Source organism: Crinia signifera, chromosome 3, assembly GCF_055691185.1.
Source record: "Crinia signifera chromosome 3, ASM5569118v1, whole genome shotgun sequence".
Taxonomy (NCBI): domain Eukaryota; kingdom Metazoa; phylum Chordata; class Amphibia; order Anura; family Myobatrachidae; genus Crinia; species Crinia signifera.
Window position 1 is genome coordinate 316,142,652 of NC_139219.1, and position 24,424 is coordinate 316,167,075.

Sequence of the window (24,424 nt, forward strand, 5' to 3'; positions counted from 1 at the left end):
AGACGAGCGTGTTTTTTTTATTTTTGTTTTTTTTATTAGGGATGCCCATCCCGGGAATAAAAAAAAATGCCCTGGGATTGGCATCCTTAGTTACAGCCCGCGGCTAACTGAATATGCCCCAGTGTCTTTCAGCGTTCTTACCAACTGCTTTATGTAAGCTGGGTCATTGTAATCTACAGATCCATCCTCCGGGTTGATGTTCAGCTTATCTCGCAGTGGTGTCCTGCCTGGTGTGGCTGCAATAACCGGTTTAGGAGTCATGCCCCCATGAGGTGTTAATCCTTCTGAGCTCTGAGACGGCGTTCTACAGAAATTAATGGAAGGAAAAAAAAAAAGTGGATGTAATCCCAGTAGTAACAAAATAGTGATAAAGATAGAAAATGCATCTTTTTTTAATTCTTTTTACCAAAATATGCATCTTAAGGTGTCCACACACTACAGCGATTTGTGGGCCGATTGGCTGATTTTACCACAAATCACTCACAATCTGATGCGCACTACTGAAGATCTTTAGCTGCATCTTCTGATCTTCCCTGCTGCAGATCTAAAGATCTGTGAGAATCGGGTATAGTATTCGGGCAGTTGGGTATTTGAGTTGGGAGAGGATGGGGGGGGGGGGGGGGGGGGGGAGGTGGTGTCCTGCGCATCTACATGTCAGTGGCGCACACGGAAATCTTCCGGGGGAGCCCTAGCCGACTGCGCAGCTCAGCCTGGAAGGTTTCCTGGGGTACTGCAGAAGGGATCCAAATTTTTCTGAAATCTGGAGATACATTTTTGGCAAAATGTGCTCTTTGCACAAAATCTTTTGTCCAGGACTGACGGGGAGTTGGAGGGAAATCTAATCTTTTACACATCTTTCTAGTGTGTGCACCTTTAATCGCAATGCAACTAGGGTGAACTGAGAGACAGTGCAGATTAATTTGTATATCTGTGTGTGACAGATGGTCATACACCAGCTCACTCCCTGACACATTACACAATGATAAAGCATCACCAAACAAGGCGCTTCCACGCATACACGGCAGCCTCACTGGGCAAAGATGTGAATTTAGACCAAGTTCTGCTGAAAACAAACCACGTGTGAGAACCGGTCACATCAATCTAGCAGAATCTTGTGATAGGCCAATCCTATCATGCCACAATGTTAGAGATATGCAAATACAGATATAGCTTTATCAGTAAAGAATTAAGTAGTAACGTTAGCAAATTGGAAAACAGTAGAACAGTAATTTCTGCCATATGCATATTTATATAACTGCAACTAAAATCCCTGCTTATTTCTATATACTTAAGTATCTCGTTCTAGTGTGGCTGAAAGAAGAAGCCATGTAACATACATTAAGGATCTAAAGCAGGTGTGTCCAAACAGTGGCCCTTTAGCTGCTGTGAAACTACACATCCCAGCATGCCTTGCAAACGTTTTAGAATTCCCCAATAGCAAAACTGTGGCAAGGCATGATGGGACTTGTAGTTTCACAACAGCTGGGAGGACCATCGTTTGGACATGCCTGATCTAAAGGTCTGCATCCACGTGAGAAGCACAGTCATTGTAGCGGGACATGTGGAATATAAAGGAGAGGAGCAGTAGGCGGAAGATCCCAATAGGCCATCTATAAAACAGCAATCGCTCACTTTGCCGACTGCCGCATGCATAAGGAACATGCGAGCGGTAACTTCCTTACCTGAATGGAGTGGAGAGGACAGTGTTCGGTGTCTGGACCACTTGTCTCTGAGGAGTCACCCCAGAGAAGTCACTCTCGTGCAAGGGAGTGTTGAGTCCACCTTTCAGCGGGGTGTCCACATTTGTAAGTGCCATCAAGTTCTGAGCTTCCTGAAAAATACACAAGACCAAAAGGATAGGACTTCACAGAGGACGGATCGATAGATTACGGCAGGAGTGCTCAACATGCGGCTGTTGTGGAACTGCACATCCCAGGATGCCCTGCCTCAGATTACCTAGAATTATTTAATGCTAAAATTGTGTCAGGGCATGCTGGGATGTGCAGATTTAGGTTGCGCACCCCAGGATTACAGTGACCTAGGTTACCGTTAAATAATTTAACGTTGAAAATCTAACATAACAGTGCTAGATTTATATAAAGTACAGCATTGCAATATTTCTATACAGAACCATCCAATTAGGATAGAAGAATAATTCCTTACTATGCTGGTAAGCCTCAAATGACTGTGAACATCCTGGGTGGGGAGATCAATCTGAGCAGAAGGGGCTTCAAGATGAAGTTGGTCCTTTCCGATGACATTTGGGAACGGTCTGCACTAGGATTTCACTGCTCATAATTACACTGGGAAGATCACTGACAAAGCCCCATCCAATCAACCAGCCCAATAGCTTAAAGCAGGGGTGGGGAACCTTTTGGTGTCCGCGGGCCAAAAAATAAAATAAACTTACAATTCATCCAGCGGCAGCCGTCCCACTCTTCGGCGGCTGCCGCAGGTTCCAAGTCGCCGGTCTGTGTGGTCCGGCGGCTGTGCAGGGAGTCTCATACAGGGGAAATCTCGGGTGAGGTCGGTAGCTCTCGCAAGATTATCCCTGTATGAGACTCGCCACAAGAACCGGCTCCGAGGGCTGTATACAGCCCGCGGGCTGGAGGTTCCCCACCGCTGGCTTAAAGTAACTAGCAGTGGGTCAAATGTATTAAGCCTTGACAAGAGAGAAACTGGAGATAAAGTGAAAGGAGATAAAGCACCATCCAATGAAATGTGTTTAAAAATGACAGTTGGGAGTTGATTGGCTGGTGCTTTAACTCCTTTTACCTTATCTCCAGTTTATATCTTCCCCAGTCCTAATACATCTGCCCCAGTAATGCTTATGAACAGGACACAGGTCATCCTGGGATTGACCCAGCACTTGCGGTAAATGCGGCTCTCAGTGACCTGACATCATCTGGAGGGCGGGGCGGTGGTGCGTCAGGCGGGGAAGGAGGCAGCACTAAGGTGAGGCTGCTGCCTCCTCCATAGAAGTGAACTCGACCCGGGTTACCCGTTCACACTGGGTCCGACCACGATAGAACCCTTGTTTTTACCCCGGTCAGATTGCTGGACCCGGTATTTTTTAAAATACCCTTTCACAGCACACAGAGACCCGGGTCGACCTGGCAACAAGCCGGGTTGGACCCGGGTTATTTGTGAGGTATGACCAGGTGTTACCGGTGATATCTGGTTACCTGCAGTATACGGTCCTGGGCTGCTGGGGTTTTAGGCGTCCTCAAGGCGATGCTGTTATTAGCGACATTATATTCAGATAGCAGCGTGCTGGACGCGGAGTTGGTGATCCCCGATTCCTCCGCCGTCTGCCGTGCAATCTCACTGGCTTGGCCAATCTTCACCACTTCCTCCAGTTCTGCATCAGAAATCTACAGTAAACATGAGCACCGGGTTAATATACAGCAGTTACCGGTCCGAGGAAGAAGTGTGATGAATCTAGGACGATTGACCTTTCCCCCAGCCCTGTGCTCAGAGGACAGTCTGAGCTTACAATACTGAATTATGATTTTTCAAACAGCTACGATGGATATAATTATATTCGGGGAAAGATGCATTTTCCAGGCCCAAGTCAGGTCAAACTATTTGCATAAAGCAGGATTTATCTGCCCAGACGATGAGACTTGCACAAGTGCTAAATAGAAATTTGTTTTTAACCCCTTGAGGTTGACACAATAAAAAATAAAAAAAAAATTCAACTTATGGTTTAGTCAGAAGACGTCTCCAAGTTTGTTGGAGTCCGTACAAACCTGCGGCGAGGGTAGAACCAGTTTGCTCCTCTTCTTAGTCAGTTCCGACACCCCGCCGGTTGTTTGGAGGATTGCCGATGGCAGGTCAGAATCCTTTTTCCTCTTTATATTCTGTTTGTCTTTCTTTCGCTCTTTTGCTTCTTTTTCTCTATCATGCAAACAGAGAATATGAAGTAATGTCAGTGATACTGGTCCGCCTATGGCAGCGGTGACTGTGTAGTTAGTCACATAACCTTTCATCCAAGCCTTTCAGCCCACAAGGACGGAACGTGCAAATGCCAAACACTAAACACCTTCCACTTACAATCCCAGGAATACGCTCATTAGGTCGAAATGCTCTCATCTCCCAGCACTGGCCAAGAACCCGCCCCTGATGACATCATCACCACCCCTCCCATTATGCCGGGTCAGGAGGCAAGTGTAAAAAGGGGTCACAAGCCGGGTCTAAAATCCTGGGTGCGACCCGGCTTATCAGTATAAAAAGGGGAAATTACTTAATTTCATATTTAAATCAATAAAGAACTTTGATCATAAGGGTGCCATGAAAACAAAAAAAAATGCTGAGCATTGGATTCCCAACCCTGGTCCCTCAAGCACCTCCAGTGAAATAATTAGCTCCACCTGTGGATCTATTAAAATGTGTCTGAATGAGTGCACCTGTCTGGTGACCTGGAGAACGTGCACTGTTGGGAACCACTGATCTAGGGTGCCGTGATTCAAAAAAGTTTGAGAACCACTGCCATAGAGGATTAGGTCATATTAGCTACCCCATCACCAACATGCGTGGAAACATTTGATGGGGTGTGACGGCCAAAAGTGAATATGCTATTAGTTTTTCTCTTTATCTCCTGTAGTACAACATAGAACATAGGTACTCAAACTCGGTCCACTGGACAGCTCACATTTTCCAGATCACCCGGCAGGTGCACTCGTTACTCACTGAAACATTTTAAAAGATCCACAGACAGAGCTAATTAGGTCACATGTGATTCTGGGAGGAGACTTGGAAAACATGGACTGCTTGGGACTTTCAGGACAATTATTGAGAACCTGTCAGAAGAATACTGCAAAATTGGTTTTGTTCTTCCGATCCAGTGTATAGATGGCACCAAGGTAATAGTTTATTCAGAAACATATAATTTGTTATCAGTTGCTTTGGAGAATATGAAACGTCTGCTTTTCATTTCACTCTCTAGAAGAGCATGATTCCTAGGCAAGACACAATGCACTAGACAATAGTCCTAATGACCTTCACAAAGTTGTTCTTTTCCTGCAAACCCAACTTACGATCTCAGCTCCCCCTCCAGGTCTTGTTGTCGTAGTTTTCGGAAGTCTGCGTTCAGAGCGTCATAGTTCTCCTCGGAGGTATCGTAGAATCCCGGAGCCGGCTTCTTCTGAAACGGGATCTCGGCGTTGTAATCTACACCCCGCTTCTTCTTCCTCTTCTTCTGAATCTCGATGCCCGCAGCTCGGAGCTCCCGGCGCTTCTGAAGAGCCGCCAAACGCCTGTGGGTTATTAATACAAATGATCACAATATATTCAGCCAAGGGAAACATGTCATCAGCGTCTCAGGTAAGGAACAAATGGGACTATCTATCCAAAATGAACAGCAGCATCCAATGAGCTTCTGATGCATCAGGAACCCACTAATTACAACTAATATGCTAGAAATATCCAAACTCCTATTTATTAGATTAATTTGCTGCATATTTAGAATTGCTGTTTTTTTTTTTTTTTTTTTTTTTTTTTTTTTTAAGTTACACATATGATCCGGCAAACATATTGTAACAGGGAAAGCATGCGGTCAGGCACAGGTACAGACCTCATTTCGGGACCACAGAAAAATCTAAAACCCCTCTGAATAACAGATAATGATCATTGAATATTCCAGTTACATTTCTACTATGGTAGAGAAAACTGCACAATTAGCTCCCTGTCTTACAGTCGTGGCCACAAATAATTGTTGTGAGCTGCGATGAAAAACCGCCAGAGATCCACTTAGCAGTGCCGATCCTTCAATATGACCTTCCAGTGTGTGCTGAGCACTGCTGTAGTATTACATACAACCACTAGAGGGCACATTTACCACCAATGCCTCAATTCCAACAGATTGACCTATTGTACATCTTCACTATGTAGGGAAAAGGGAACAAACTCATGTGTACAGTCTGAGCTACTCTCCGCTATCCCAGTTACAATCGTGCAGATTCAATAAGCCTTGTGCCTTAAGGCCCCCAATACACTATGCGATTTTGGGACGATTTCATCCGATTTCGGCACTTTGTGCCGATAATCGGGTGAAATCGTCCCAAAATCGCAGGTGTGCGATATCTGATCCGATCCGATGCGCGGTCCCGTGCGCATCAGACCGGATCAGGGAGGTCGAACGGTCAATACATACGATTACGTCCGACCTCCCTGTATGCATATGCCGGCCCACCTGACAGGCATATGCATGCAGACACCGGGGGAGCAGTGGGGCGGGCAGCGGGTCCCTGAGTGCTAAGCTAGCGGCGCCAGTGAGCGCTGACCTGGCCGGGCGGTGATGATCATAGATATCAGCACAGCAGCGCTGCGGGACGGGACGCGCAGTGGCGGGTATTCGATTTTAAAATTCCTGTCAAATGACTAGCCGTTCTCTGATTGGCTGAGCTCTCAGCCAGCCAATCAGAGAACGGCCAGTCATTTGACAGGTATTTTAAAATCAGATTTATCACATGTCAAATTGGGCTCATCAAGTGCCAAATTGCGTGAGCCTCCCAGGGAGCTCACGGGAGAATTGGGTCCGACTTGTCCTAAGGACAAGTCGGCCTAATGTATGGGGGCCTTTACTGCTAAGAGTCTGCCTAAAGCCTTTCGATTAATGCAAATACCCAGTTAACCCCAGAGGGTGCAGGTAATGCAAATAATTGCAGACCAGTGGGGAAACAAATAATGGCTCTGGGCAATAAACCTGGAGATTTGGCAACGTGGTAAATCCCATAGCTAACTTGAATCTGCCCAATGATAGATAACCGAGCAACCCAAACTAATACCATCTTCCTGGTGGATGAAGGTCTCAGCCCAGTGTGTTAGACAGAAGCCGGGGAAACCTAGGAGCAAGAGAGGAAATCTAACTGCTTCTGTCCCACTAGAGCAGGGATGGACAAAGGTCACATTTCCCAGACCGCCTAGCTGGTGCACAGGTGTAGTCATTACCAACAGTCACATGTCCTGACCACCTAGTAAAGATTGCACCAGCTAACGGTCACATTCCCCAGATCACCTAGCTGGTGCTCAGGTCCAGTCATTACTGTCACATTTTGAAACATGCTGCAATCATTCCTAACTGTTGGTGGATCTCGAGGACCAGTTTGGCCACCCCTACCCTACAGGGTGCCAAAAGGAGGGGCATAAATCTCTATTCACTAGTGGACGTCCAAGTGGAAAAAAAACAGGTTGTTATTTGGCAGACATCACCATCCAGGCAGGCTATATACTATATATCCCAGATTCTAAATGTACATACCTGGCTTCCTCAAGCTGCTTCTCTCTGGCTTTCCTCTTGGCCTTTTTGCCCTGAGTATTAGCAAGACGCGCTCTGGCTTCAGACAGCATCTCAAGCTCATCTGCAGATTGGAGACACCGTTTGAGACTCTAGATGCAGATACTATATTACAGTAACCAGTTCCATACACAGAGCTTTCTGTGTCATAGTCCCAAGTCCCAACCTATTGGCATACACCCGTGCTGCACACTCGCCTGCTGACACAGACATTCCCCCTAATCCTCTGCTGCTGGGGACTCACTGCAGGAGCAAGGGAGCCGCTCACCTGCGGAGATGTCATGGGGTGGAGGAGGAAATAAGCTGGCCATACACTACTGTGATCTCTCGCAGCAGTGTATGGCCAGCCGAGCCCCCGTGAGCCGACCAGGACCTTCACATAAAAAAAAAAAAAAAAATTCAAATAGAAAATAAAAAAGATGATATTTCTTGATGTTTAATAACAATGTTTGCTTGGCAATTTTCACACAGATTTTAACAAATCCACTTGACACTCAAAGGGTTAAGTTCAGGTGCCCCTTTCTGAAGGTCTCTGGTAGTGAAAAACTATTGGTCCCCATATTAAAAAAAAAAAAACAGTATATAACAGTTGAACTGGTGGTGGCTGTAAACTGGTTTGGGCATCTCTAGATCTGGGGGCACACGTGAGAACCGTTTAAGGCAAACTAGTGCGACACGGCAGTGTAGTTGAAAAACACTGGCTTAGGGGATCAATCCAATTAGGTGCAGTAGGGGATGGGGGTGCATATTTTCTACAGTAGGCGACGTGGAAGAAGTGTATGAAAAAAAGATTGAGACCTTCTTGGTCATAGTGACAATTTCATAAAATGTAAAAAGCTTACAACTTCAAAGTCATAAGAACTAAATGGCAAAAAAAAAGTTGGGGGCAAGTTAGGGTAATTTGCGGCCATTATAAAGTTTAAAAAAATATGATTCAAAGCAAGCAAGTTTTGAAGAAATAAATGCTTTCATCAAATTTCAGGTGCATAATCTAACACATTGATATTGGGGTAAATTAAGGTCTTTTTTTTTACCGCAAAAATGATCTGTAATTATAGGCTAATTTTAGACTTTCAAATGCCTAATTAGTCATTAGGGGGGTGTCCAAGGGGTTCTAAAGCAAATCCTGACACGTTTACCTTAGGGTAAAGATTTCTTCCAACCTTTTTACAACCTCAAGGGGTAGCATTCAAAAAAACTGCAGGTTTACTTTACGTCAGGCATGTCCAACGTTGGCCCTCCAGATGTTTTGAAACTACACATCCCAGCATGCTTTTCAATAGTTTTAGCATTCCCTAATAGCAAAACTGTGGCAAAGCATGCTGGGATGTGTAGTTTCACAACATCTGGAGGGCCAACGTTGGACATGCCTGCTTTACGTCAATGCAAGGTTGTAATTGGGATCCCATCTAAATTTGTATTGTGAATTTTCCATGAATAAGGCAATTTGCAACCTATACAGGCCAACTACCATCCAACTGAATTGACTCCTTAATGGTTTGAATTAAAATAATGAAAAACCGAAACAGATATATAAAAAAGACAAAAAGCACAAGCTAAAATGAATTCATGATCCTTGCTTTATTCATTAGTACATAAGACATGAGAACGCAGGGATCCTATACATACACAAACACTACTAATGACTCATGAACAGACCAGAAATGACCCGTGAGACGTGTTAGAGAACGCACCTTCATCCATGTCCACGGGGTCCGGTCTGGCTGGTTTGGTTTCAGGATTAGGGTCAATTTCACCAGGTTTGAGTTTTCGGGGGTCATCAGTTGCGGCCTCCTCCTCATTGTCTCTTTGGGCGGCCTTATCCCTGATGGGAGAGAAAGTACATAGAACATTAAATAAATACATATACAAGAAGTATGACCTCATCTCTGACAGGAGACAGTATATAGGAGAGGGATGGTGAAACTTCGGCCCTCCAGTTGTTGCTGCACTACTTATCTCAGTGTGCCCTGCAACAGTTTTAGCATGGCCAAATAGCAAAACTGTAGCAGGGCATGCTGATATGCGTAGTTCAACAACAGCAGGATGGCCAGAGGTTCCCCATCATACAGTTACATAGTTGTTGAGATTGAAAAAAAAAAAAAAAAAAGACAAATTCATTAACCCAGCTGGCACTCCCGAGAATATTCCGGGCTGTTAGCCAGTCCCCAGACTGGCAAACCCGGAAAATCCTCAGGAGTGCCACCACCTGTGCTCCCTCCTCCTGGGCAGCGCCTCTGAGATCAGCTTCAGCCGCCGCCTGACAGCCTGGCCCCGCCCCTTCCCCCTGGCTGTGTGCGAAGTGACCTTGCTAATGTCACGCCGCACATACCCCGGGTTGTCGGGGGCAGAGCCGGGCAGCAGCTGATCTAGTGCGTGGCGTTGCCGCTGGAACGCTCCCCAAAAAAACCTTGCCCAGTGGGGAGTGCTCCCTATAAAATACTACAACTGAAGGGGTTAAAGTTCCTGTGGTATAAATGACCCAGATAAGGGAACTGCCCATCATTTATAAGCCGGGATGCCTGACAACCCCGAAACGCTTCTCCGATTTACTGCTGAGTACACTAATGAACCTTATGAATTCTGGTTATAACGCTGTATATATTTTTTGCTAGATATTTGTCTAACCCCTTTTTTAAAGTTTCCATTGAGTCTGCCACCGTAACCTTCTCAGGAAGAGTATTCCAGAACGTTCCCTCCTTACTGTGTAGAAACCCTTCCTTTGCTGGGTGCGTAAAGTCTGCAACCTTGGCTAACCTTTCCTCATAACCAAATGACTCCAGACGCTGTATTCATTTTAATTGCTCTTTTCTGAGCCTTCAAGTTCCAAGATGACTTTTTATTGGAGTATTGACCAGAACCATAGAGCGTATTCCAGATAAGGCCGCACCAATGATTTATACAGTGGCATGATTACACTTTCTTCCCGCCCCTTTTTATGCATGCCAATACCTTATTGGCCTTTGCTGCTACGAGTTTACCAATTAGCTGCTTGCCAGTTTCTGGTCCCAAAAAGCATAACCTTACATTTATCAATATTAAACCTTTTTCAATTTTACTGCCCAACCCTCCAGTTTATGCAAGTCGCTCTGTAGAGGCGCCACGTCCTGGTCTAATCTAATTACCTTAAATAGGGGCTGATTTATGAAGCAGTGATAAGGGAGAAGTGGTCCATGGCAACCAATCAGCTGCTCTGTATAATTTTATATATGTAGGACACATAAGAATCAGGGTTGTACAATGCCTGCCAGGTAGGGGACATGGTAACGACTACTGTTCCCTCTGGCTGTATACAGTGGAGGCAGCCATTCTGTGGGCGGAGCCCTGTACCATGAGTAAGAAGGGCGGCACATGACACCACTTACAGTAAGAACTCGTAGTGCTCCAGACACTGGGCGGCCGTCCTGCCGATGATTGGGGCGATGGTTCTCCATTGCGTCGGCATTAGCTTGGCCAGATGCAAAAGTTTCTCTTCCTCTTCTCGAGACCACTCTGTCTTTTTAATACTTGGGTCAAGCCATTCGTACCTATGACATATGGAGAGAGAACAGTTAGCAGCCTTCTAGAACATTCTAGCAACAAACAGGAAACATTCAGCAGGTTACTAGGACGCAGCTGTCGGAGGTCGGATCATCGCTACCATTAGCAGCTTGTTTACAGGACTCTCTCTCTGGTATCCAGTCATTAGATCTACAGTGTCTGGGTCCACGTGAAAAAGGTTGACAGTCAAAAACCCCACAAAGGTCGAAAGGAGTTTTTCATGATTTTTTTTTGTTAGAAAACGACGTGTTCTTACTCTATCATCAACGTTGGCATCACACAGTTATATTATAATAGTGGCAAAATTCACTTATACGTGTCCATGTCAACCTATGTCGACAGACACCAAAAAATAAATAAAATAAAAAACACCATGTAAACTTTTTGACTATAAATCCCTACTGAAACCTATCAGCGGAACATTTACTAAGGTGACGTTTATGAAAACTGTTCCCTAAGGGCCCGATTCACAGGTGAGCGGCGAAGCGTCTTTTGGCAGTAGACTGTCTGCGACAATAATGCCCGATTTGCTGATCGGTCCCACCATGATAACTTGCACCAGCCTCCAAAGTGAGCGAGTGTCTGTGTATGCAGCCAGCTCAGAGACACACCTGAGGAGGACACTCGCTGCATTGGGAGGTACTAAAGTACCAATTGGAAACCCACCCAATCATAGGAAAAACAACAAAACGATCCAAACAGATGGGGCTTTATTAGAATTGAATTCATGACACTAGTGCATTGTACGTTCTTCTTTATTTTCTAAAATACAAAGTATAAAACATCAACAATTGAGTTCTCGTTGTCATGTGTAAGGGAGCGCTGGTCTTTGTTAACTGTGTAAAAGTCTACCCTGGACCCCCTATGTATGTTGCAGGGAATGGAACTTCTGATTTCCAATACCCATATTGGTTATAATCGGCTAATGTATAGTTTGTTATACATCCATTCCTGGACAGTGGATTCTGTTTCATGCATGACTGACACACTGACAATGGAGTCGGAGGAGCTGGAAGCAGCGTTACCATTTCTTATGGTCAGAGTGTGTCTGCAAAAAGGGGGATGTTGTTGTTGGAGCTCTGCTCCTGTCTAGCTAGGGGGTAGCATAGAGAACCCCATAATATCAGTGGCACTGGTAACGGGACAGGTAAAGTAGCTATCTATACGTCATTGTGTGGCTGCTGAGGGTAGTAGTGCTATTTTACTTGTTCCAGATGTATTGCTATAAGGTGGCCCAGGGTCACACAGACCTCAAGGACTAGGAAGGCAGGATACACCCCTGAGACGCTGGGTATTGTGATGTCATGGAAACCACATTTTTTACAATTACCTTCTCCTTTTAAGGGCTTATTTGAATATTTCCCCCAAGTTGCATTTAGTAAAGGTCTAATAACAATAATGTATAATTAATAAAGTCTTATTTTGCATTACCATCGGGCTTTGCACTGCTTGGCAGATTTCCTGTGCAGCAAGGAAGCAATACGAGACCATTGGTTTTTGCCATATTTCATAACCGCCGCTTTGAGAATTTCATCCTGTAAGATACAGAAAAGAAAAACATAAGTTGCACATAGATATTAAACAGCCACCGCACTACAACCAAAAGGAATCTTCCGGAGTGATTCCTGAAGCTTTTTATTTTGACTGAAAGACACGAACAGAGCTGACGTTTCAATAACGTACAGTACCCTGAGGACTAGATTTACTCTATTTGTACACAGGGAATTGGCACATGCCAGCACTGGATTACCCCGCTGGATACTAGTACATCATGGGGGGTATTAAATGCCATGGGCGACAGCGAGCAGGGCTTCCTGCTCGCTGTCACCACTCACCCTGTCAGTATTAAATGCACCCCCCTCATACGGCAATTCCACCTCGCTCCCGTTTTTGAGCGAGGGGGAATTGGCGTATGCGGCTCCAGAAGCAGCGAGACTCACGGCTAAATACAGCGGGTTTGCTGCATTAGCCGCTGGCCTCGCTGTTTGGGGGAATCCTCGCCGTCCTGTGACAGCAAGGATTTCCCCAGAACATTGAATAGGGCGAGCAGCTGGTGAGGGGGTTAAACAGCGAGTATCGCTGGATTTCTGCAATCCTCGCTGTTTAACCCCCTCGCCGGCCGCATTGAATACCTGCCTCACACCTACACTGCTGCAGACTAGATTTTAATTTACAAATGAATGGACATCCTGCTATTGTAGATGACGAATCTTTGGTGCAGCAGGTAAAATCTCCAGTGTGACCAAACGCATGGCGGGGACACGGATCGGAATTGCATTGAAAATATGTCTGCTCATTTTACATACAATCGATTCAAATTGGGGGAAATGGAGCTCAAATCTTTCTGATGTGTACTCAGCATAAAAGTGTTCCCTGGACTTACAGATGTGTCCTCATACATCCTACCTCAATATGCGATGGAGCACCGGAGGCCTGGCGTGAACGAGCCACCAGGTCCCATGCAGCTAATGTATTTTTTTAGCAGAGCAATGAGACTATAAAGCACCAGGAGACTCTGCTGATTAAACTCATATGACATTTGTATATCTGTGTGACTGAGTCTGTATAACGGAGCAAATCAGAACTTTTTTTGGTACTTGTTTCCTAGCACGGCGCCCATCGCATAAGGCATACAATGGTATGCGATGCGACGCGATGGCCCCCAATGTCATACAATGTTAAAATTGTATACCATTGTATATGGCATACCATGCGATGGTATACGATTTTAAATTGTATAGGCACCCTAATGGGTGCTTTCAATGTTAAATGGCTCCCCTATAAAAGATTATTAATTGTATAAGCACCGTAATGGTTGCTTACAATGTTCAAAGCACCCCCACTATCAACGCCAACCCGAAGCGTGACGAGCGCGGCGGTACGCGTCCTCCGACCTTTTTATACCCCCCATTATCCACGTTGGCACGGAGTTGATTCTAGATAGTGTGGCGAGCGCAGTGAAATACATGTGAACTAATACACGTCCGCTCGCCACACTATCTAAAATCAACTCCATGCCGACGTGGATAATGGGGGTATAAAAAGGTTGGAGTACGCGTACCGCCTGCGCTCGCCATGCTTCGGGTTGGCGTTGATAGTGGGGGTGGATTTCATATTATAATCACACATTAGGGTGCTTATACAATTCTTAATCGCATGCCATATGCCCGCATGCGATGCGATACCATGTAATATTGTGGGCGCCGTGCTAGGAAACAAGTACCCCCTTTTTTTTTTTATTCTGCGAGCTGAAACGCCGGCAATACCCCAACAAACCTACATTTGAATATGACCTATAGGGAACATGACCCTGCTGCACCAGAATACCCAGCAGTCTGCGGGGCCATTGGACCCCATTAAAAGAGTCCGCATGTAGCGCATGTGCCAGAAATAAACAGAGCTGCTGGCTCCCGCCAGGATGTATGAAACCCCTGGCAACATGCATCAGTGGTACCAGTAGTCTCAGCATGCTACGGCATCCAAACCCACAGCTGTGGAACCACAAGTCCCAGGATTATCTGCCAGTTACACATCTGGTACAGGTCATACAGCATTATAGAACTAAAAGTCCCAGCATGTTCAGGAGGGCGGCACCCATAGGGATCCGTGCTCTGCAGCTGTAGAACAAGTCCCAGCCAATCATGGGGAACCACAAGTCCCAGCATTCTGCTTAAGCCAGCCATAGGGAACCGTGATCTACAGTTGTGGAACCACAAGTCCCAGCAGAGGGATGGGGACCAGTGAACCTGCAGCTGCTGTAGAACCACAAGTCTCAGCATGCTGCATAAGCCAGCCATTGGGAACCGTGATCTGCAGTTGTGGAACCACAAGTCCCAGCAGAGAGATGGGGACCAGTGAAATGCAGCTGCTGTAGAACCACAAGTCCCAGCAGATATATGTGACCCTGCAGCTGCTGTGGAACCACAAGTCTCAGCAGAGAGATGTGAGCTGCCTGTGACCCTGCAGCTGCTGCAGGAGCACAAGTCCCAGCAGAGAGATGTGAGCTGTGACCCTGCAGCTGCTGTGGAACCACAAGTCCCAGCATGGCGGTGGAGAGCAGAGACTGTGCATCCCGCAGGCCAGACCCGGCTGTCCCCTGAGCCCGCCTCACCTCGGTGTTCCGCCACACCCCGCCCTTTATCATGATGCGCGGCATGGCTGCGGTGCTCGGTCCCGGGGATGCGCTGCTGGGAACGGGCCGGTTACACCGAGAACTCAGATAACACGCTGATCCGGTGCAGTTGTTGTAGTGACGCGGGGTCTCCGAGCTCAGACGGAGGGAGAGAGCGGCTTACAGCGACGCCGCTCTACACAGCGCCCTCTGTCGGCTGGATGCAGCTATAGGAGGGGACACCACTCTGTACAGCGCCCTCTGCCGGCTGGATGCAGCTATAGGACGGGACACCACTGTAGAGCGCCCATTGCCGGCTGGATGCAGCTATAGGACGGGACACCACTGTAGAGCGCCTTCTGCCCGCTGGAAGCAGCTATAGGACGGGACACCGCTCTGCACAGCGCCCTCTGCCGGCCGCATCCCGCAACTTCAGGGGGTAACCGCTCCGCAGTGTTGATTTATAACTTTTGCCTATTTTATTCCTCTAGGGGCCAGATGTACTAAGCTTCAAAAGTGATAAAATGTAGAGTGATAAACAACCAGCAAATCAGCTCTTGCCTGACATTTTTCAAACACAGTTTGTGACATGGCAGGTAGGAGCTGATTGGCTGGCTGTTTATCACTCTCTATTTTATCACTTTTGAAGCTTAGTGCATCTGGCCCTATGTCTCCATATGTAAAAAGTTAAAACCCAATACAAAATACTGGTCCCAAAGGGGCCAGAAAGAATTATGACGTGCGGTAATTAGTATGTGAATATTTGCTAATACTCAGTCTGAATGTAAGGGAGACTCCCTTAAATAGGAGCGACTTCCCTAACTCCATGCAATCTAGGAATCTCCCAATCTAGGAATTGCACTATATATTTATAGATTGATATAGTGCTATATACTCTATCTATCTAGATAAGCGCTGGGTGTTCCAGCGCTTCTAGGCCTTTTGGCCAAGATCAAGTGTAGTATCTGTTCTTATCAGTCTGAATTAGGCCCAATGTACCAACCCACCAGCTCCTGTCACAGCATGAAACATGGCAGTTGGGGGCTTATTTACCGATACTTTATCTCTCTGCTTTATCACCCGCCAAATCTTATCCATCTTCCCTCATTGTCATTGAAATTTATATAATTTCTACATTACAGCACCCACCGCAGTAATGTCGCTAGGGGTCAAATGTTTTGACAGGTGGACCAGGGGCGGATTGGGGACTAAAAGTGGCCCTGGAATATTTCTGGAAGTGGCCTCATGTGGGCGGCAACAATTCAATAATGGGCGGAGCCAACATAACAGTAGGCGGGATTACCACATCACTATACTTTGACAGGCAAAACTAAAGCATCAATAGTGTCTGAATATCAGATTGATTAATATTAACTTTTGTTTGTTGGTGACACTGTAAAATGTCACTCGCATTAGTCTCTCAGATGGATGGATATGTCATGGTATCTCAGCATCGGCTGGATTAAATGAACACAGCAGTCCTCCCTCAAAGGTGCACTACCACTATCTACCCATGCACACTAGAGAAACAACATACAGGCCCTAAAACTTACCCACTAATTTGTAACAAAACTACACACTATGGGGGAAATTTACTAAAGGAAATTTGTAAAAAATAGGTGTATTTGTATCCATAAATACACTTATTTTTGACATTTACTATCCCGAAAATACAGCAATTCGTATTCGTATTGATAGCACATCAATACGACTACGAATTGCCGTATTTTCGGGATAGTAAATGTCAAAAATAAGTGTATTTCTGAATACAAATACACCTATTTTTTTTACAAATTTCCTTTAGTAAATTTCCCCCTATGTGTTTGTATCATTAACCCCTTCCTGACAGAGCCAGTTTTTGCGTTCCTGACAGAGCCCTTTTTTTCAAATCTGACATGTATCACTTAAGTGGGGATAACTTTTTTTTGCTTTTACTTATCCCAGTGATTTTGAGATTGTTTTTTCGTGACATATTGTACTTCAAATTAGTGGTAAATTTGGGTCGATACAGTCTGTGTTTTTTTGTGAAAAATACCAAAATGTCGTAAAAAAATGGAAAATTTAGCAATTTGCAAAATGTTAAATTTTCTGCTTGTGAGACAAATAATCATACCACTCAAAATAGTTAATAACTAACATAGATCATATGTCTACTTTATGTTTCCATCATTATTTTAACTTCCTTTTAATTTTTTTGGACACTAGGAGGCTTACAATATGAATTGCAAATTCTCAAATTTTCAAGAAAATTTCAAACACTGATTTTTTTAGGGACCAGTTCAGTTCTGATGTGACTTTGAGGGACTTGTATGTGAGACACCCCCATAAATGATATCATTTCAAAAACTGCACCCCTCACAGTATTCAAAACAGCATTTTGGAAGTTTGTTAACCCTTTAGGTGTTTCACAGGAATTAAAACAAAGTGTAGGTGAAATTTCAAAATTTCATTTTTTTTGCAGATTTGCAATTTTAATACATTTTTCTAAGGAACACAGTACATTTTACTAGAGAAATGTGACTAAAAATTGATTCCCCCAATTCTTTTGTTTTCATAAATATCCTATATGTGGCCCTAGTGTGCACGTTGACCAAACCACAGGCTTCATAATAGAAGGAGCACCTACTTGATTTTGGAGCCTCCTTTTTATGAGATTATTTTTTAGGCACCATGTAGGTTTCTAGGCACCATAAGATGCTAAAATTTAGGAACCCCCCCCACAAGTGACCCCATTTTGCAAACTACACCCCTCAGGGAATTCATCTAGGGGTATAGTGTACATTTCAAACCCCCAGGGGTTTCACCAATTGTGGTACAACTGGGCAGTGAAAATGAAAAATTATTTTTTTTACACAAAAATGCAGTTCTGGCTCCAAATTTTTCATTTTCACAAGGAATGAAGGAGAAAAAGCACCCCAAAATCTGTGCCCCAATTTCTCCCGAGTACGGCAATGCCTCACATGTGACCAAAAAATACCATTTGGGTGCATGGCAGGACTCAGAAGGGAAGGAGTGATTTTTGGATTTTGCAGCTCAGATTCTGGTGGAATGTTGGTGGGTGCTATGTTGCATTAGCAAGACCCCCCAAGCACCAATACAGTGGAACCCCCCCACAAGTGACCCCATTTTGCAAACTACACCCCTCAGGGAATTCATCTAGGGGTATAGTGTACATTTCAAACCCCCAGGGGTTTCACCAATTTTGATACAACTGGGCAGTGAAAATGAAAAATTACATTTTTTTACACAAAAATGCAGTTCTGGCTCAAAATTTTTCATTTTCATAAGGTATGAAGGAGAAAAAGCACCCCAAAATCTGTGCCCCAATTTCTCCCGAGTATGGCAATGCCTCATATGTGACCAAAAAATACCAGTTGGCTGCATGGCAGGACTCAGAAGGGAAGGAGTGATTTTTGGTGGTGGAATGTTGGTAGGTGCTATGTCGCATTAGCAAGACCCCCAAAGCACCAATACAGTGGAACCCCCCCACAAGTGACCCCATTTTGCAAACTACACCCCTCAGGGAATTCATCTAGGGGTATAGTGTATATTTCAAACCCCCAGGGGTTTCACCAATTTTGATACAACTGGGCAGTGAAAATGAAAAATTACATTTTTTTACACAAAAATGCAGTTCTGGCTCAAAATTTTTCATTTTCAGAAGGTAAGAAGGAGAAAAAGCACCCCAAAATCTGTGCCCCAATTTCTCCCGAGTACGGCAATGCCTCACATGTGACCAAAAAATACCATTTGGGTGCATGGCAGGACTCAGAAGGGAAGGAGTGATTTTTGGATTTTGCAGCTCAGATTCTGGTGGAATTTTGGTGGGTGCTATGTTGCATTAGCAAGACCCCCCAAGCACCAATACAGTGGAACCCCCCCACAAGTGACCCCATTTTGCAAACTACACCCCTCAGGGAATTCATCTAGGGGTATAGTGTACATTTCAAACCCCCAGGGGTTTCACCAATTTTGATACAACTGGGCAGTGAAAATGAAAAATTACATTTTTTTACACAAAAATGCAGTTCTGGCTCAAAATTTTTCATTTTCATAAGGTATGAAGGAGAAAAAGCACCCCAAAATCTGTGCCCCAATTTCTCCCGAGTATGGCAATGCCTCATATGTGACCAAAAAATACCAGTTGGGTGCATGGCAGGACTCAGAAGGGAAGGAGTGATTTTTGGTGGTGGAATGTTGGTGGGTGCTATGTCGCATTAGCAAGACCCCCAAAGCACCAATACAGTGGAACCCCCCCACAAGTGACCCCATTTTGCAAACTACACCCCTCAGGGAATTCATCTAGGGGTATAGTTTACATTTCAAACCCCCAGGGGTTTCACCAATTTTGATACAACTGGGCAGTGAAAATTAAAAATTACATTTTTTTACACAAAAATGCAGTTCTGGCTCAAAATTTTTCATTTTCAGAAGGTAAGAAGGAGAAAAAGCACCCCAAAATCTGTGCCCCAATTTCTCCCGAGTACGGCAATGCCTCACATGTGACCAAAAAATACCATTTGGGTGCATGGCAGGACTCAGAAGGGAAGGAGTGATTTTTGGATTTTGCAGCTCAGATTCTGGTGGAATTTTGGTGGGTGCTATGTCGCATTAGCAAGACCCCCCAAGCACCAATACAGTGGAACCCCCCCACAAGTGACCCCATTTTGCAAACTAAACCCCTCAGGGAATTCATCTAGGGGTATAGTGTACATTTCAAACCCCAGGGGTTTCACCAATTTTGATACAACTGGGCAGTGAAAATGAAAAATTACATTTTTTTACACAAAAATGCAGTTCTGGCTCAAAATTTTTCATTTTCAGAAGGTAAGAAGGAGAAAAAGCACCCCAAAATCTGTGCCCCAATTTCTCCCGAGTACGGCAATGCCTCACATGTGACCAAAAAATACCATTTGGGTGCATGGCAGGACTCAGAAAGGAAGGAGTGATTTTTGGATTTTGCAGCTCAGATTCTGGTGGAATGTTGGTGGGTGCTATGTTGCATTAGCAAGACCCCCCAAGCACCAATACAGTGGAACCCCCCCACAAGTGACCCCATTTTGCAAACTACACCCCTCAGGGAATTCATCTAGGGGTATAGTGTACATTTCAAACCCCCAGGGGTTTCACCAATTTTGATACAACTGGGCAGTGAAAATGAAAAATTAAATTTTTTTACACAAAAATGCAGTTCTGGCTCAAAATTTTTCATTTTCATAAGGTATGAAGGAGAAAAAGCACCCCAAAATCTGTGCCCCAATTTCTCCCGAGTATGGCAATGCCTCATATGTGACCAAAAAATACCAGTTGGGTGCATGGCAGGACTCAGAAGGGAAGGAGTGATTTTTGGTGGTGGAATGTTGGTGGGTGCTATGTCGCATTAGCAAGACCCCCCAAGCACCAATACAGTGGAACCACCCCACAAGTGACCCTATTTTGCAAACTACACCCCTCAGGGAATTCATCTAGGGGTATAGTGTACATTTCAAACCCCCAGGGGTTTCACCAATTTTGATACAACTGGGCAGTGAAAATGAAAAATTAAATTTTTTTACACAAAAATGCAGTTCTGGCTCAAAATTTTTCATTTTCATAAGGTATGAAGGAGAAAAAGCACCCCAAAATCTGTGCCCCAATTTCTCCCGAGTATGGCAATGCCTCATATGTGACCAAAAAATACCAGTTGGGTGCATGGCAGGACTCAGAAGGGAAGGAGTGATTTTTGGTGGTGGAATGTTGGTGGGTGCTATGTCGCATTAGCAAGACCCCCCAAGCACCAATACAGTGGAACCACCCCACAAGTGACCCTATTTTGCAAACTACACCCCTCAGGGAATTCATCTAGGGGTATAGTGTACATTTCAAACCCCCAGGGGTTTCACCAATTTTGATACAACTGGGCAGTGAAAATGAAAAATTACATTTTTTTACACAAAAATGCAGTTCTGGCTCAAAATTTTTCATTTTCAGAAGGTATGAAGGAGAAAAAGCACCCCAAAATCTGTGCCCCAATTTCTCCCGAGTACGGCAATGCCTCATGTGTGACCAAAAAGTGGCAGGACTCAGAAGGGAAGGAGTGATATTTGGATTTTGCAGCACAAATTCTGGTGGAATGTTGGTGGGTGCTATGTCGCATTAGCAAGACCCCCCAAGCACCAATACAGTGGAACCACCCCACAAGTGACCCCATTTTGCAAACTACACCCCTCAGGGAATTCATCTAGGGGTATATAGTACATTTCAAACCCCCAGGGGTTTCACCAATTTTGATACAACTGGGCAGTGAAAATGAAAAATTACATTTTTTACACAAAAATGCAGTTCTGGCTCAAAATTTTTCATTTTCAGAAGGTATGAAGGAGAAAAAGCACCCCAAAATCTGTGCCCCAATTTCTCCCGAGTATGGCAATGCCTCATATGTGACCAAAAAATACCAGTTGGGTGCATGGCAGGACTCAGAAGGGAAGGAGTGATTTTTAGATTTTGCAGCTCAGATTCTGGTGGAATGTTGGTGGGTGCTATGTGGCATTAGCAAGACCCCCGAAGCACGGTGAAATGATGAACCTAATAATCCATAGATGTGTGGTATATTTTAAAACACTCCTTTATACATAGGCCGGGTTTGTCGGGGCAAGTTTCACAGTGGAAAATAGTTTCCTTTCTTATTCCCTTTTTATAGCAAACTTTGCACCTTTTTTGTGTCCTGCCCTTTCTTGCAGTGGAGGGGATTTCGTTCGGAAAATGCTGCCCTGGTACAATACGGGGGCCAGTACTAGAAGTACTGGGGCCCTCTGCCTGCTGGTTTCCAAATACTAGGCCCTTTATGACTTCCTCTTGAAAGTGCATAAATGTCCCCCTCTGGCCGGTAGAACGGAATAGCACGTAAGCGTTATACAGTGCCATCTGGATGATATACACGGCCAGCTTCTTGTACCAGATTTTTGTTTTCCGCAGGGCACTGTACGGCTTCAGTACCTGATCTGAAAGATCCACTCCGCCCATGTACCTATTGTAATCCAGGATACAATTAGGTTTTGAGGTGTGGGTACTGGTACCTCGTACAGGGACGGAGGTGGTACTGTCTCCGTGAATTGTTGTCAGTATAAGGACATCCCTCTTGTCCTTATATTTGACCAACAACATATTTTCGGTGCATATTCCCCTGCTTTCACCCCTTCTCATTACTTGGGCAATGTGCGTTTTTGGGAGGCCTCTTTGGTTCTTGCGCACAGTACCGCAAGCTGCTGTACCTCTTGAACCAAGGGCCTTAAACAGGGGGATGCTAGTGTAAAAGTTATCCACATAGAGGTGATAACCTTTATCCAGGAAGGGGTGCACTAAATCCCAGACAATTTTTCCACTAACACCTACGAGGGAGGGGGGGTCAAATGTCGTGAAGGGGTTAAGTAAGCAACCTACAGTAACAATGCAATTTTCAAAAAGTTCAAAAATTTCCACAGCGCTGTACAGAGATTATTATTACCAGTAGAGATGAGCGGGTCCGGATTCCCGAGATCCGACAGATCCGAATATCGGGAATCCGGGCCAGATCCGAGCCGGCTCGGGAGTTCCCGCCTGAATTCCGGACCAATAACGAGGCCGAACGTCATCATCGCGCTGTCGGATTCTCGCGGGAGCGGGATCTTATAAAAGACTCACGCGCGCCCCGCCATCTTCACTCCAATCTTGAAGAGGGAAGAGGGTGGTTGGGAAGCTCCGTGTGCTCCGTGCTGTGCTCTGTGCCATGTGCTCCGTGACCTGACCTGTGCCCTCACTGCCCTGTGCTGTGCTCCGTGCCATGTGCTCCGTGCTGTGCTCCGTGACCTGCCCTCACTGCCCTGTGCTGTGCTCCGTGCCATGTGCTCCGTGCTGTGCTGTGCTCCGTGACCTGCCCTCACTGCCCTGTGTTGTAGACTTGTGACTGTTTATAGGCCTGAGCCCTGTAGTGTGATTTAACTAACTAGGTGCTGCAGTGCTCACACGCAGGGGCTGCAGTGTCCACTGTCCAGGGGCTGTCCTGTGGCCCGTGCCCTGTTGTGATTTATTTAGCGCTAAGCCCTGTGTTGTGATTTATTTTATTTAGCCCTGAACCCTGTTTTTTTTGTGATTTAACTAACTAACTCAGTGCTGCAGTGCTCACACGCAGGGGCTGCAGTGCTGCTGAGTAGTACACTGTGTACAGGGGCAGCATTAATACAAGGGGCTGTGTCCAGTGTGACGGCCTATATCTTATCCATTGTCCAGTGTCACGAGTCACTCACGATACATATCCTGTGTCCTGTCCTGTGTGACGACTGACGACATATCCTGTGTCCAGTGTGACGACATATATCCTGTGTCCAGCGTGACATATATCCATTGTCCAGTGTGACGACATATATCCTGTGTCCAGTGTGACGACACATATCCAGTGTGACGACATATATCCTGTGTCCAGTGTGACGACATATATCCTGTGTCCAGTGTGACGACATATATCCAGTGGCCAGTGTGACGACAATATATCCTGTGTCCAGTGTCACAAGTCACAACATATATCCTGTGTCCAGTGTGACATGTAATGTGTGCCGGCATATATCCTGTGTCCAGCGTGACCTATATCCATTGTCCAGTGTGACGACATATATCCTGTGTCCAGTGTGACGACATATATCCTGTGTCCAGTGTGACGACATATATCCATTTGGATTTTGCAGCACAAATTCTGGTGGAATGTTGGTGGGTGCTATGTCGCATTAGCAAGACCCCCCAAGCACCAATACAGTGGAACCACCCCACAAGTGACCCCATTTTGCAAACTACACCCCTCAGGGAATTCATCTAGGGGTATAGTGTACATTTCAAACCCCCAGGGGTTTCACCAATTTTGATACAACTGGGCAGTGAAAATGAAAAATTACATTTTTTACACAAAAATGCAGTTCTGGCTCAAAATTTTTCATTTTCAGAAGGTATGAAGGAGAAAAAGCACCCCAAAATCTGTGCCCCAATTTCTCCCGAGTATGGCAATGCCTCATATGTGACCAAAAAATACCAGTTGGGTGCATGGCAGGACTCAGAAGGGAATGTAGGAGCCGGACTGGAGGCAAAGCCTGGGGGTAGGCTCCCCTGACAGGGTTTGTAGGGAGCTGACTAGCAGTTTGTCATAGGAGGAGTGCTTAAGGAGAGGGTCATAGGGGGAGGGGCTTAACGGGGTGTTGGAGGGGTATATAAGCAGGGTTCAGGCAGGAAATAGGGGTCACTGGGAGATTTTCTCAACAGCTAAGCAGCACTGCATCTCCCATGGCTTCCCCAAACGCTGATGCTGAGGTATCTGCAGCGCTGGCTGCCCTCAGGGAGGCAGCAGGCACCAGAGGGGCTGAGTGGCTGCAGCAGCAGATGTCAGGTCTGCTGGGGGGACTGGGAGCAGCAACGCAGGAGGCTGCTCCAGCGGGCGCACGGCCTCGGAGGTCCAGGCCTCCGGAGCGCTTCAGCCC

The 24,424-nt window shown here is 45.5% G+C and overlaps 1 protein-coding gene and 1 pseudogene across 1 annotated transcript in view; one reads left to right on the forward strand and one right to left on the reverse strand.

Moving 5' to 3' along the window:
• CDC5L (cell division cycle 5 like) overlaps positions 1-15,131 on the reverse strand; it is a 32,764-nt gene extending 17,633 nt beyond the window's left edge. The window contains exons 1-10 of the mRNA XM_083178695.1: positions 14,949-15,131; positions 12,269-12,372; positions 10,663-10,824; positions 8,992-9,122; positions 7,262-7,361; positions 5,040-5,258; positions 3,753-3,900; positions 3,186-3,374; positions 1,683-1,831; positions 142-304 (exon numbers count right to left, since the gene is read on the reverse strand). Of these exons, the coding sequence (XP_083034821.1) occupies positions 142-304; positions 1,683-1,831; positions 3,186-3,374; positions 3,753-3,900; positions 5,040-5,258; positions 7,262-7,361; positions 8,992-9,122; positions 10,663-10,824; positions 12,269-12,372; positions 14,949-14,993 (1,410 nt within the window). The 5' untranslated portion in view covers positions 14,994-15,131. The remainder of the gene's footprint in view (positions 1-141; positions 305-1,682; positions 1,832-3,185; positions 3,375-3,752; positions 3,901-5,039; positions 5,259-7,261; positions 7,362-8,991; positions 9,123-10,662; positions 10,825-12,268; positions 12,373-14,948) is intronic.
• A 743-nt stretch (positions 15,132-15,874) lies between these two features.
• On the forward strand, positions 15,875-16,012 carry LOC146066092 (U2 spliceosomal RNA; annotated as a pseudogene).
• The last annotated feature ends 8,412 nt before the right edge of the window (positions 16,013-24,424 follow it).